This window comes from Scleropages formosus, chromosome 1, assembly GCF_900964775.1.
Source record: "Scleropages formosus chromosome 1, fSclFor1.1, whole genome shotgun sequence".
Taxonomy (NCBI): domain Eukaryota; kingdom Metazoa; phylum Chordata; class Actinopteri; order Osteoglossiformes; family Osteoglossidae; genus Scleropages; species Scleropages formosus.
Window position 1 is genome coordinate 25,367,581 of NC_041806.1, and position 14,956 is coordinate 25,382,536.

At 46.0% G+C, this 14,956-nt stretch overlaps 1 protein-coding gene across 1 annotated transcript in view; it reads left to right on the forward strand.

Moving 5' to 3' along the window:
* The window catches only part of LOC108930947 (rho GTPase-activating protein 39-like), a 61,060-nt gene that overhangs the window by 39,466 nt on the left and 6,638 nt on the right, over positions 1 to 14,956 (forward strand). Inside the window, exons 2-7 of the mRNA XM_029255216.1 lie at positions 679 to 1,074; positions 5,088 to 5,828; positions 5,937 to 6,369; positions 7,670 to 7,834; positions 9,385 to 9,784; positions 12,352 to 12,425. Of these exons, the coding sequence (XP_029111049.1) occupies positions 679 to 1,074; positions 5,088 to 5,828; positions 5,937 to 6,369; positions 7,670 to 7,834; positions 9,385 to 9,784; positions 12,352 to 12,425 (2,209 nt within the window). The remainder of the gene's footprint in view (positions 1 to 678; positions 1,075 to 5,087; positions 5,829 to 5,936; positions 6,370 to 7,669; positions 7,835 to 9,384; positions 9,785 to 12,351; positions 12,426 to 14,956) is intronic.

A 14,956-nucleotide genomic window follows, 5' to 3' on the forward strand; every position in this document is an offset into this window, starting at 1 on the left:
AGTAAAATTGCCCAGCTGTATAAATGAGTAAATCACTGTATCTTAATGTTGTAAGTTGCTTTGGAGAAAAGCATCTGATAAATATGAATCATAATAGAAAGATTTGCATACCTGTTACAGACACACACACTTTCTGAACCGCTTGTCCCATATGGGGTTGCAGGGAGCCGGAGCCTAACCCAGCAACTCAGGGCATAAGGCTGGAGGGGGAGGGGACACACCCAGGACAGGACACCAGTCCGTTGCAAGGCACCCCAAGCAGACCCACTGGACAGCAGGACCTGGTCCAACCCACTGCACCATCACGCCCCCAGGCACATCTGTTAGGTTTATATAAATTCCATTGTGCTGATGATATGTAACAAAACTTGCATTCTTACTTTTGACTTGAGTCACAATCGAAAATTTTCCATATAAGTGCCAAGCTGGCTGTTGTACATCCAGTAGATGTTGCCCAGAGTGCTGCCAGCAAACGCTCACATCATCACACCCAGATTATCACAAAGGGTTATCCTGGTTAATCTGCCAAATTTTAGTTGTTCATAGTTGCTAAATATAAGTTTTAGGTGCGTATAGTCATTAACTTCATAATTAATCTTTGAATGACCAGATTTTTCGAGAGAGACAAACTGTGTGCAAACTGATGAGCCCCATGTGTCTCTCTGTCGCCCCCTGCAGGCTGGAATGGGTGGAGATCATTGAGCCGCGCACACGGGAGCGCATGTACGCCAACCTGCTGACGGGCGAGTGCGTGTGGGACCCGCCGCAGGGTGTGCGCATCAAGCGCTCGGGCGAGGACCAGTGGTGGGAACTTTTCGATCCCAACACCTCGCGCTTCTACTACTACAGCGCCACCTCGCAGCGCACTGTGTGGCACCGCCCCCGCGACTGTGACATCATCCCACTGGCCAAGCTGCAGACGCTCAAGCAGAGCGCCGACTCCACACCTCCACGGAGCCGCCACGGTAGCACCTCCTCATCCCTGGACCAGGAGACCCCCGACAAGCAGCCACCCAATGCCAACACCAACGCCAATGCCAGTGCCGGGACAATGGGCCGGGAGGAGAGGGAGAGGTGAGGTTCCGAGTGGGACCAGATGTTAGGCCAGAGGTTGGGGGGGATCTGAAGTCAGAAGTTAAGAGCCACAGAGGTCAGGCATCAGGTGGGCATCAGCACTTGCTATGGACATACGTACTCTGGAACCTACTGGTGTTCAGAAACTGAGTTTTTCCACCCCCTCTTCAGTAGTGGCAACAAGCTCTAGACTCCACCTTCCCGAAAAACAGCAGCAGGCAAACAACAGGTGGCGCACTGGTTAAAGTCACCACTTTGCAGTCAAAGGGGATGCTTTGTTGTGATGGTTAGATGTGTTGCTTCCTACTAGAAGGTTCAAGTCACACCTTTTACTGTAGTACCCTTTGGCATGGAACTTGCCATCAACTGCTCCAGGAAAAATTACCCTCCTGCAGAAATGGGTAAATCATTGTAAGCAGCTTAGGGTAAAATGTCATATTGTTAATTTCTTTGGTGAAAAATGTCAGACAGATTAATGAGCAATAACAAGATTCACAAAATAGGTTTTCAAGGCCTCATATTACTTTGCAAAACATGGTGTTTCCAACACAGACAGACTGAAATGTCTTTTGCCAACGGAAATAACTACAAACCACAACTCGAAAAAAAGAAATACCTACAGTGAAATAATGTCACTCAAATGTCAGAGGTGCGTTTGACAATTGTTTTCCAAGAGTTTGGGTTTGAGGACAGAGCTAAATCGGGACTTTTCCAGTTAGTCGTAAATATCACAGCGCTTCACAAGCCCAGTTTGACAGCCAGGTTGTGAAGTAAGAGGTCAGTAAAGCAAAGTAAAGAGGCAGTGTGCTATTTTAAACACCCTTCCGTTTTGCGATGAGGTTAAAAAAAAACAGTGGCTAATTATGACTGTCCTAAATTCTGTGTAAGTAGGGGCTGACGTGGAAACGAATGTTAGGTGAATCATCACCCAGCAATATTACACTTTATCCAGGGGCCTCTATGTTTAAAAGAGTGTATCATGGTAACACTGTACAGTATCAGCACACTGTCACACTGTATCAGTTCTGTATAGAAACACACCAATTTCAATTTCAGATACACAGAAGCATGCAGGCATTTTCCTGGTGGGGAAGTAGCTCAGGAGCATAGCTTTTTCCAAAAAACGGAGCAGATGTGTTTTCCTCACTCTCACTCATTTCCTGGAACATTTTGTCCATTTGGGACTGACAGTCAGCACCATGGTCGACTGGGGGGGGGGTCAGTGTCAAGATGCCACTTACAATTTTCCCATTTATACAACTGGGTAATCCTACTATAGCAATTTAGGTTAAGTACCTTGCTCAAGGGTATGACAGTTGGCGCTGGGATTTGAACCTGCATCCTTCAGGCACAAAGGCAGTACATTTACATTACATTTACATTTATTTATTTAGCAGATGCTTTTCTCCAAAGCAACTTCCAATGAACTCTGTGTAGTGTTATCAGCCCACACACCTTATTTATCAGGGTGACTTACACTACTAGATACACTACTTACACTGGGTCACTCATCCATACATCAGTGGAATACACTCTCTGTGTCACTCACACTATGGGGAACCTGCACAACATGTCTTTGGACTGTGGGAGGAAACCCATGCAGACACGGAGAGAACATGCAAACTCCACACAGACTGAGTGGGGATAGAACCCACATCCTCTCGCACCACCCAGGCTCTGTGAGACCCTAAAATTACTCCAGTATAATTGCTCAGCTATATAAATGGGTAAATAATCATAAGTGGCACTAACCATTACACTATTAGAAATTCCCTATTTGTGGCATTTCTTTTTTTTATTAACATTGACCATATGTTATTTTAAGGGTGTAGTACAGTCATGGTTGCCTGGTGTGAAGTTGTTAGTGTGTGTGGGACCCCCTCTCCCCCATTACAGTGCTTTTTATTGATTTTTTTTTAGCTGACGCCATTCTCTAAAGCGACTTTGTGTTCAGGTGCTTATAGTGATTTACCCATTTATACTGCAACTTGCCCCACTTTACCCCGTTGCCCCCAAAATTACATTGATTGCCAACATTCCCTCTGTAATCTAATTGCAGGCATATGCCAGTTACATTACATTTATTCTTTTAACTGATACTTTTCTTCAAAGCAACTTATACTGTTAATCTATTTGCAATTAGAGGGGGTATTGTGGTGCAGTGGGTTGGACCGGGTCCTGCTCTACAGTGGGTCTGGGGCTTGAGTCACACTTGGGGTGCCTTGCAACAGACTGGTGTCCTGTCCTGGGTGTGTCCCCTCCCCCTTCAGCCTTGTGCCCTTTGTTGCCAGGTTAAGCTCTGGTTTGTCGCGGCCCTGCTTGGGTTAAGCAGTTTTGGACAATGGGTGTATGTATTTACAATTATTTACTCATTTATACATCTGGGCAATTTTGCTGCAGCAATTTTAGGGTGAGTACCTTGCTCAAGGTGCTACAGCTAGAGATGGGAATCAGACATGAGACCTTTTGGTCTAAAGGCACTAGCTGTTATTACTATGCTACCAGCTGTTCCATAAAGAGGGCCAACTAGGACATAGCATATATGTATTTATTCAGATAGTTGATGCTTTTCTCCAAAGCAACTTATAATGTTACAATTATTAACTAATTTATAGACAGGAGTAATTCAGCATAAGGACTTTGCTCAAAGGGAATTGAACCTGTAACCTTTAGAGCCAAAGGTAGTAGTTTTAACCATGATGCTACCAGCTGTCCTATCCTTTGTACTGTTAGCCTACTTAAAATCATTTACCCATTTACACAGCGGGGTAACTTTCACTGGAGAAATTTAGGGTAAGTACCTTGTTCAAGGGTACTATAGCCAGAGAGAAAGTTAAACATGCCGCTTTTGGTTCCAAAGGCAATAGTGCTAACCACTATGCTGCCAGATTAAAATGAACTAGGGAATTTGACTTATATTTGGTTGTTTTTTCATTTCTTTGTCTGAAAATTTTTTAGGTTGTAAAAAATTGAATATTTATTCCAACATTTTCCAGAAAAAACCCAGCAGAATTTCAAGTTCACATCCTCGATTATATCAAGCTGCTCTGTGAGCTTGACCTCACGCGTGTGTACATCCCTGTCATATTTCCTTGTTTTATCAACACAGCCACACTTTTGCTGCAGTGTGGTTTACAGTTTTTAGACTTGGGTCTCTCAGTGAACAGAGATTTCCTGCTGGTACCCAAAACTTGTTGTATTTAGTGGGACCAGTGATAATGGACTATACGGCAACAGGATGGGTTGTGCTGGTGTTTTCACAGTGCCTGGGGAGTACACTGAGATGTGCATTCGATTCAACGTCAGTCTTTATGAAATATTCATATGAAATATCCATGTGTTCACATGGGTGGATTTCCTGCAGGTGCTCTGGTTTTCTCCCACAGTCCAAGAATGTCTTTCAGGTGAATTGGTGACCATAAATTGCTGTCAGTGTGTGTGTGTGTTACACTGCTGTACTGTAGAAAAGGGTGAATGAGTGTAGGGAGTTGAGTGCAGTGTAATTTACATTGTAAGTCACCTTGGATTTACTGCTAAATGAGTAAATGTAACATTGCCAGCTAATCTTAAGTGCTGTGGACTTGCAGTAGACCAGATGGAGATGAAATTCTGCATGCGGAGTTTGGGAATAAGGGCAACTCCAGCGCTTTCTGACATGGTGGGTTGGGGGTGCAAAAGGGCAGCTCATTAAAGGGGTTGCTTGTTTACAGCACACGCGGTAATTTGTCACACTAATAGACTTTGCAACCGGCTGGATGCCAGAGCTCGTCTCCTCACTGCGGCCATAGCTGCATAGCATGAGGCCATGTCCACAGTTGACGCCTCCGAACCGTGTGCTTTGGGAGGGGGCTGGGAATGTTTTTACGCTTGACCTGAAAGAGCTTTTTGCCATTTTAAAAATGTACTCTGCACGTGCGAGGTTATTTGTCAGACAAGGGTAGGTTGGAGTATATGGCTTTGCCCATTTTCGCAGCGGGGCATCAAGTTCTTGTCATCCTCCGTGCCATTGACAGGACATCCCCTTTCCGATGGACAACGGGTACCAAGGAGCGCATGCTGATCAAGGTGACGGACCGTGAGCCCAGCTACCTGTCCCACCAGGGAAATGGACTGTCCCCTTGTGAGGGTTCAGGTGGAGGAGGAGGTGGTACATCATCTCGCACCCGCCGCCCCTCAGGGAATGCACCATCTGACCCTGACAGCCCCCCCGTCCACCTGCCTGAGCGCCGCCACTCCCCCTTCCTGAAGCGAGCGGAGCTGGGTGGGTCCCCACTATTGGGTGGAGCTGGGGGTGGACTTGAGGGAGGCACCTATCGGCGCTCTTCCGCTGATTCCCAGCCCCCATCGCCCCGCTACGCTTATGAACCCCCCCTGTATGAGGAGCCGCCATCTGAGTACCAGCCACCCATTTATGAGGAGCCCCCCTCGGACCTGACCTGTGACCGAGTCTCCGAGCCTCAGTCACCCTCCCCTGGCCGGAACAAACCTTCCTCCTTATTCCACTCCCCCAAGCAGGGCCAGTCACCGTACCAGCAGCTGGTCCTGACCCGGCAGCGAGGCCCGGACAAGGCCCAGAACCTGGAGTACAGCCCAGCCGGTAGGGAGTATGTCAAGCAACTGGTGTACGTGGAGCAGTCGGGCTCCAGCCCTCGTTTCCGGACAGCTGACCGGCTGCTGCGCTACCAGACAGCTGGAGGGACGCAGGGTCGTGGCGGGGGACCCTACGGGGGTTCCTACACCCTACAACATAGCCAGTCCCTGATCCGCGACCCACGCTCTCTGATGGACGAGGCTGCCGACTCTCGGCAGCGCCTCTGCTACGAGGACCCAGGCAGCCCGTATGACGCTCAGGCCTCTCCCAGCAATGGTAGCGGGAGCGCCGGCAACCGAAAGCGCAAGACGCGCAACCCATCGCTTCCTCAGGAGGCGCTGTTGCCGGATGCGGAGGCACTGCTGGCACAGGCACGGTTAGCCTGGGAGGCTCAACAGGTACACCAGATGCGCCAGCGCAGCAGCTGGGATGCAGGGCAGGCGCAGGGGGCCGGTGGGGGCTCCCAGGGACAGACGCCACAGAGCACCAAGGATGGTTATGAGAGCGACGGTGCCATCCCGGCACCCCTACCTGGACCTGTAGTACGGGCCTTCAGTGAGGACGAGGCCCTGGCGCAGCATGAAGGCCACCCCTGGAAGCGCAGCACGTTCGAGAGGCTTGGCTTCCCACAGGCCCTACTGGAGAAGAGTCTGTCTGTGCAGACGAACCTGGCGTCACCCGAACCCTACCTGCACCCATCACAGGTGAGCGAGCCCAAGCACTAACACACACACACCAAAGGAGGGAGAACCCAAAATCTCCTTACAGGTGCGACGCCCACAACCACGTTAGATCAGAGTGAGACAAGAAAGCTGAGAGTTGGAAGAGTGGCCCTTAAGGTAGGGAGAAAGTGTGTGCAACACTTTATTGAATTTAGCACAAAGTCAAAGGTGAAAAGGACAAGGAAAATTTATAGACAGCTTCATCCCTCAAGTCTCAAAATGTGTGACACATTCATCTGTGTAGAACATGGACTGAATAACAGAGATTGACAGTGCAGATGTTTTTGGTTTCATTTGGTTCTCCGTGCTGCTCAGTGAATTGTGTATGCCGCTTTGTTTTTTAATTCTTTGTCTCTGATTGTCTTGAACTCCATTGATTGGTTTCCTCATTCACTTTTCATGGAAGCTTCTAGATTATGAGAAAAGGCATGGAGAAGCAACCGTCTCCCACGTGCCCCAGGCCGCTCTTATGGTCTGATCTTTCTTAATCGTGTAGCCGTCTTGGGGTGCATCTGTCTTCCTGTTTGTTCATTTAATCTGAGACAGTTTCATTTTCAAATGCTTCTGATGATTGCTTGACACAAAAGAAGGGGAAAAAAATTTGATTGTTATTAAAGTTTGACTTCATTTCAGCAAAACCTCTTTATAGACATGAATTGAAGGTGTTGACCGGTAGCCAAGGCTGCTGATGGTTTTACACCGAGGGCTTTTATTGGCTCTGAGTGCCATTAGCGTCACACACTAGATGACGGGCACCGAGAAAGCGTCTGTCTCCCATCTCCCATCTGCACAGTGGGGATTTATCCTGTTGGACCAATTCAATTTAATGCGTTCAACTGAACTGGACTGAAGCCCCGCGTTGTTTTGGGGGCGGATTTCCAGTGCACTGTTCACAGAAAGGTTTCTGTAGTTTCTATCATCTCTCCACCTGGCTCCTCAGGTCTGCCAGTTCCCACCTTCCTTCACTCCTCAGTGACCCATCCTACTCTGACCTGCTCTTACCTCAACACTTCTGTTGAAGCTTCTCTTCTTTCCTATTGTCCTCCCTAGTCCTCCCCTTCTTTACTCTCTGTTTCAAAATTATAGCATACATACATTCATGCATAGATGGATGGATGCAGGAAGTTGGGCATTTAGAAATCAAATTCATACCCCACTCTGCTTTATTGACCGCACTGAGCTGTATTGCTGAAGAAATGTGAGAAGTGGTCGGTCGATACAACAGCAGTATCAGTTAATCAATCGTCTACTTCCTCCCCTCCCAATGCTTCCACCCCCGCAGTCGGAGGACCTCGGAGCATGTGCCCAGTTTGAGGCCAGCCGCAATGCCCGCAACATGATGCCCAGCGCGAGCTGCGGGGTCTTCCCAGAGTTCAGCCTGCGCAAGCCGTCCTCGGAGACCGACATCGAGAACTGGGCGTCGAAGCACTTCAACAAGCACACACAGGTACAGTGCACACTAATACATGCTTAAGTGTCGTACAAATAAACACACAAATCCATGCACAGGACTGGTATAAGCTCAAATATATGCATATACACACATACACGCAGATTCATATACAGTATATATATGTATATAGTGTATATATGTATAACACATAGGTACATTTGACCTCATATAACCTTCCTTTGGCAAAAAGAATGAAAAATTGGGCATTCAAAAATTCAAACCACATATACAGACCACGGTGGCACGGAACACATTTGTACTAGTAAAGTGCCTTTATCTGTGCCTGCAATAAATTAAATTTTTACATTTATTGATGGTTACAAACATATAAGGTAGTGACATACTCGTCCACGGAGTCTCATACAGTGGGTCTGGGGTTTGAATCCTGCCTGGGGTGCCTTGCGACGGACTGGCGTCCTGTCCTGGGTGTGTCCCCTCCCTCTCCAGCCTTATGCCCTGTGTTGCCGGGTTAGGCTCCGGTTCTCCACAACCCCACTCGGGACAAGCAGTTTCAGCCATTGTGATTGTATGTGTGCAGTCTCATGCACACACGCACACAAACCTATACACACTGAAGCATGTGTCCTTTAGCTCTGACCCAGTAAACATTACACACAACCACACACACACCCAAGCAGAAGCAGAGGCCCACTGGCCATGGAGGAATGCTCATTACGGCCAGATGTGCCCAGTAGACACGCACATGCACACACCCACACATACACACACACACACACACACACACACTCCCCATCTTATTGCTGAAACATTGCCATTTCTTGCCTGCGGGGACCTCTGACACACATAAAGATGTTTGCACAGTGCTGGCATAATGTCCACGAACCACTGTGGCCCTGGTAGGACCCATCAGACCACTGAGAGTCTGTGGAGCCCTGGGTGACCCAATATTGGAGTGGGACCAGACAGTCCAGTGCATCAGTATTATTTTCTACATTTTTTTTCAGAATTCTCAAAAAGTGCAACACAAATGCAAATATTTCTTTCAATAGCTGAAGTGATTTCCTTGCTTACAGCTTTTAATATTAACAAAAAATGTTTTACCACAAATTAAGCTTTTGTAAGGAAAATACGACATCATGATCCTTAGTGTTTTTTTTGTCTTCAGTGATTGGTTAATCAGTGAAACAAAAATCATACTATTACAAACACACACACACACACACACACACACACATTTTCAGAACCGCTTGTCCCATACGGGGTCACGGGGGAACCGGAGCCTACCCGGTAACACAGGGCGTAACATAATTTAAATATTTAAAGTGATTTTCAAACATATAACTCTCAACACGTAACATGTAAAATATATAAAAAAACATCCAGGACTCTGGCCCTTAAAACTTCTATTATAAAAAAGTTATATTGTCTTTTTGTCTCATCCTAACTAATAATCAAGAAATGAAAGTGATGAATAATAAACTCAACATCTCACTGCCTCAAACCCAAGTCTTCACTCTAGTCCAATAGGGCTGCTCTTGAGCACTTAGCTGAGCTCATCGTTTCTGTAACGGACTGACCTGCAGGGCCTGTTTCGGCGCAAGGTGTCCATCGCCAACATGCTTGCCTGGAGCAGTGAACCCATCAAGAAACCCATGATTGTGACAGCAGACCGGGCTGTGAAGAAGGAGGCGGTGGAGGTTTTCAAGCTGATTCAGATGTACATGGGCGACCGAAAAGCCAGGTTGGACCCCCTGAGCGTAGCCCATGAGATTGTGGTGCGAGGCTGGAGCTCCCAAGGTCTCCGTGATGAGCTCTACATCCAGCTTTGCCGGCAGACAACAGAGAACTTCCGCTACGACAGTCTAGAGCGTGGCTGGGAGCTGCTAGCCATCTGCCTGGCTTTCTTCCCACCAACACCCAAGTTCCACTCCTACCTGGAAGGCTACATCTGTCGCCACATGGATCCTCTCAACGACACCAAAGGTACTGCATGTGGACAAAATTAAGTGACAATGGGCATATGACATACATGGAGATGGAGACATGCTTTATAGATAATGTAGGGGAGACCAAGGTGTGGGGGTGGACATAAGGGAAGGAGCATACAGGTGAAGGGATGGAGTTAAGGAAGGTCACACAGCCATGAATTGAAGAGAACAGTTACCATGCTGTGTGCGTCTGTGTGGTTCCTCTCTTCCTTTTCCCTCTCCTTCTCTCAGCCCTTTCCTCCTGACCTGCCATGTGCCACTTGCAGTTTTCCTCCCTCAAAGTTGCTGTGTCATCAGTTTTTCAGTCTTCTCACTGCATCTGACCGTTGCTGTGACGCACAGACATTCCCTTGACGCACTTAACACATGACGTGCTCCCAAGCAACAAACATCACATCAGTCCCTTTCCATCACTGCTCCTGCGGCCACAGGACTTTAGGCAGTATTTGTGATTGTACAGACCACTGGGTCCTCAGCTTACATTTATTCATTTAATGAACACTTTTGCGTTCACAGGTCAGGTTCTGTAGGGAACACCATGAACGAGATGCTCCCCCAGTCTAGCGCAGGACATCTATTTTATTATCGTTCATTAACTTCAAACAACATTAAATGGTTGTTTGAAATGACTGAAAATTAAATAAATAAATAACCTCCACAATATTCTATCCGATGCTCACGGATTCATCACATAAACATTTTCATCATTGTGCTTTACAACTGTATCTATGCAATTCAGATTTGTCAGTCTAACTGCAACTTTATTTTTTAAGAAATAGTTTAATAAATAGCTTTTTTTTAAGTTTCTGAAAAAATATTTAAAGCTTTGCATATTTCTGATGTAAATAAGTCAAGACAACTCCTTTGGTGTGCCAAAAGAGAAAGCTGATGATATTTTTAAGAGCCAAAAGGACCCACACAGAAAGGACCATTACTTCTGTAGAGTCAAAAATATGGAATGAATTGCAGATGATTTTGTCATCTAAGAAAGAAGTTTAGATTTAATGTGTCTTCATACCAGTGGTATCTTTTCTGTACTCCTCCCCCAGGGACCTCTGACCTCAAATCTCAGTTGACGCAGACAGCCCTGTAGAATGAGTATCTCCAGTTTATGCTGCTCCCTATAAGAAGTTACTGGTTTCAAGTGGAGCATCACGCTGAGTCTTGGGTGTGTGTGTGTGTGTGTGTGTGTGTGTGTGTGTGTGTGTGTGTGTGTGTGTGTGTGTGTTTGTGTGTGTGTGTGTGTGTGTGTGTGTGTGTGTGTGTGTGTATGGGCATGTTCAAAGCAGGGCTGCAGTATGAAGTGCTCATTCTGCCCTTGGGAGGTTTTGGTCTGTTTGGAGTACAAAGTCAAGCGTAAGAAGAAGAGGAGAGGATGGCAGTGCAATATCTGTATGTGTTGGAAGATTAGATTATGGCAAATTTTGAGCTCCTGTATAAAACAGTACTTTTCCAAAAGTTTTCTTCCAATTAAGACTGTCGTACTTATTCATTTGCTATCAATAACCGCTTATTCTAAGGCAGGTTTGCTGTTGAGCCTATCCTGGAGGCATAGTCTGCCTGGCTAGACAGAAAACACCCCAAAGGGGGCACGAGTCCATCACAGGTTAACTGTTGTACTATTAGATGTATTTGTTTCTATTTGACTATAACCTTTAATTTTAAATTTTAAAAATCTCTATATGTTTACACTGATGTGTAGCTATATGGATGGGAAGGCTATCTTGAATTGGCCAAATACACACTGCCTCTACTCCCTTCCACTGCTTCCATTTGAAAGAAGCGTTTAAAAGCAGACTACCTTTAAAAATGCACATTTGCAGTTTCATCGGCATCATTGGCACAACCCCGGGCTGCTGTGTCAGAAAAGGGAGAGATGTAACAAGGATAAGCTTGTACACACTCGCAGTGCGGATGTGTTAAATCGGATGTGTTTCTCAGTCCTGGGGCTCGAGGGACAGACACAGAAGACTTTTTATCCCCAAGGACCATCACTTTTTATTTTTACTGTTGCTCCGTCTAATTACAATTAACCATGTCATTGTGGTAGGTGGTTCTCTCAATTTTCCTGACTGCCAATAGTTCTGCTCGAATTCTTCTTGTATCTCCTCACTTTGCATTCACTAAATTATGCTTTACACTCTGAAATGTATTCCATGTACATTTTCATTCTGCGCACTCCTCATGGACACGGTGCATGGGTCTGGGCAGTTCATTGTGTCTGAGCTCATTCCCCTTCTGTTTAGAGTGTCGTAGTTTGACAAACAACCTGTCCAGGGTATGTAACTCACCAATGGCTACAGGCTCATTACCCCAGTCCATCTTACACCGCTAATCGCCCTAATTACATTCTCTTGAGGAGAGGCGATGCACTTTCAAGATCCTTTCAGTTGGACAGGTCTTGGTCTCTGCTTCCCTCTTGTCAGGTTGATGGATGTGTGTGTGGCCCTGTGTGCTCGTAGAGAGCCGGGGAGCTCCAGACATGTGTACCCTGGTGTGTGTGCAAGGGGTATCAGGTATGCTTTCATATCTTTCTGATCATTCTCTTCTCTGGTGTTGCAGGTGTAGCCATCAGCAGCTATGCCAAGCACTGCCATCGGAAACTGCAGAAGGCAGCCCTGGCCGGAGCGAAGAAGGTAGGCCAAGAATGACTTGTCATGTTTGTCTTCTTCCATGGCTTGGAGTAATATATTCTCACCAAAGCAAGGTTTTACAGTACCAGTCAAAAAGTTTGATTACGCCTGCTTGAAACCAGAATTTTCTGAGCCAAAAAACACAGAAAATGTACATTTGAAATGTGTAAGTCAATCTTATCGATTGATGATTCAATATTTGAAATGTTTGAGTTCATTCTCCAAGAGGCAGAGAGTGTGTGCACATCAGTTGTGCTTGTGTTATTCCCACTGTCCGGCATGGAGGGGACAGCATCATGCTGTGGGGCTGCTTTCCTGGTCACAGTGTTAGTGATCTTTGCCAAGTCCATGGCAATGTCAACCAGCATGGCTATCATAGCATGCTTCAGAGGTACACCGTTCTATCCGTGTTACTGCTACCTGAGGAAATCTTCATTCTTAAATGAAACTGAAACTAATAACCTGGGTATAAAAGTTCTAAAAAATGTTTCTAGTAAATGTATGCAAACTTTTGATCGGTACTCTGTAACTTCCTTGCAGGCTTTGTCTGAGATGGAACCTTGAAATCTAAAGCAAAAAATGTCAACATTGCAGCTTAAAAAGGCCTAGAAGCCCCCCACTAAGAACCTTGATTTGGAATCTAGGTATTGCAGTAGTTAAAGTACTTCTGAGTACTTGATCACTTGATCACAGGCTTGGTGCCCTAACCACTTCTCTTCTCCACTGAGATGTTCCAAAGCAAGTATTGACCCAGAGGAACCCTGTTCACCTCCTCTGTAATTACCTGGACATCATTGCCTCCCTCAGTCTAATGGCTTGGAAATAGGATTGTGTGTCAGATCTGATCAGTCTCAGAGCTTCACATCAGGGCACCACTGCGATCTGTAATTAAGTGGCCCCCTCAGTGACGACAGCATTAGTTAAGAATTTAATATATTCATGAAAAATTTTTATAATTTTTTTATTACATGCTTGTGGCATGCATTCTGTGCATTATATGTGCTCATATGTTAAGTATGTCAGATATGCTCAATAAGTCGACACAAATGTTATACACAGATTTGGTTATTGTTTGGTTTACATTTCATCCCCTGCTGGTTAGGTTTCAACATTAAATTTTTAATTATTCCCTTAAGCAAGTTATTTTAATTACTGTAATAAATTTTTTGCCTGAATTAATATGAAAATGTTTAATGGGGGAGGGCTATTTTTCCCTTGGAATATATACTTCACACACAGTCTGAAATTGTGGCAAACCAGAGCCTACCCCAGCAACACAGGGCACGCTCCTGGGGGGTAGGGGACACACAGCAGACAGGAAACCAGTGTGTCGCAGAGCACCCTAAGCAGGACTCGAACCCCAGACTCACCAGACAGTAGGACCTGGCAAAGCCCACTGCACCGCTGCACCCCCCAATATACATATCATCATCTGTTTTAAATACTGAAGTTTGCTTTCAGCTGACTTTCATGTAAAATAATTCATCATCCAAATTGGTTTTTTAAACGTGTCTCTATATTGTGATCTGTCTGTTACTTTGGATCTGTGATACAGTCCAGGTCTTGTTGCAGTACCACCATTTTTTTCAATCCAGAGTGCCCTTCCCAGTTTAGGTAGTGTGTCCATCACAGCAAAGCATGCTGGGGATCCGTGCAGGGGGGCATGCAATATTTAGGTCACCTCAGGATGTGCTGAGCGGAGCAGGTTTGTAGGTTGGGGCGGCTGGCGGGGAGTGTTTGTGTGCTGGAGGGCGACACACATATCTGCTGCAGAGACTCTTCTGCGCTCACATCACCTTCGAGCTTCATCTGCTGTAGCTTTTAAAATGCAAACACAGACGAGCACGCAGTCAGACACAAAAGGGCCTTGTGGGCAAGCGTGTCTCGAAACACACGTGCACACTCACACACTGACAGGCACTCTCTTTTGCCAATGTTTCTACACAAACCCACACACCACGTTCTATTAAGGTTACATTTTACATTTTTTCATTTGGCAGATGCTTTTGTCCAAAGCGACGAACAGTGATTTTTAACTCTCCGAAGGAAGCAGGTTTAAATCCACCTCATGCTATAATATCCATGAGCAAGGTACTTACCCAAAAATTGCTGTAATGAAAACTACCCAGCTGTATAAATGGGCAAATCATTGTAAGCAATTAAAAAATTATAGTTGCTTTGGGAAAAAGTGTCAGATAAATGTAAACAAGCTGATACCTTTGTGAAGTGGCGAGGTGCCAGTGCTACCTGCTGTTGCACCTTTAACTGAACACTGCCTGGAGACTGAAAGTGATGTAGCTTGCTCTTCAGGTCAGGAGGGCAGTGTGACTTGGGGGGGTGTTTGATTTATTATCTCGTGCTGGCATAGTCCGGGGAGCACTGTGTACACAGGGAGCTGCGTTACTACACAAGAATGGTGTCGTCCACACAGCTTGCACGAATCCTCAGCCTCCACCACAGTTTGTGATTGTGATTGATTGTGGAAAGGGGGCTATTCGTCCTTGTCGGCGGAAAGCCTACCTCCTCATCCATCT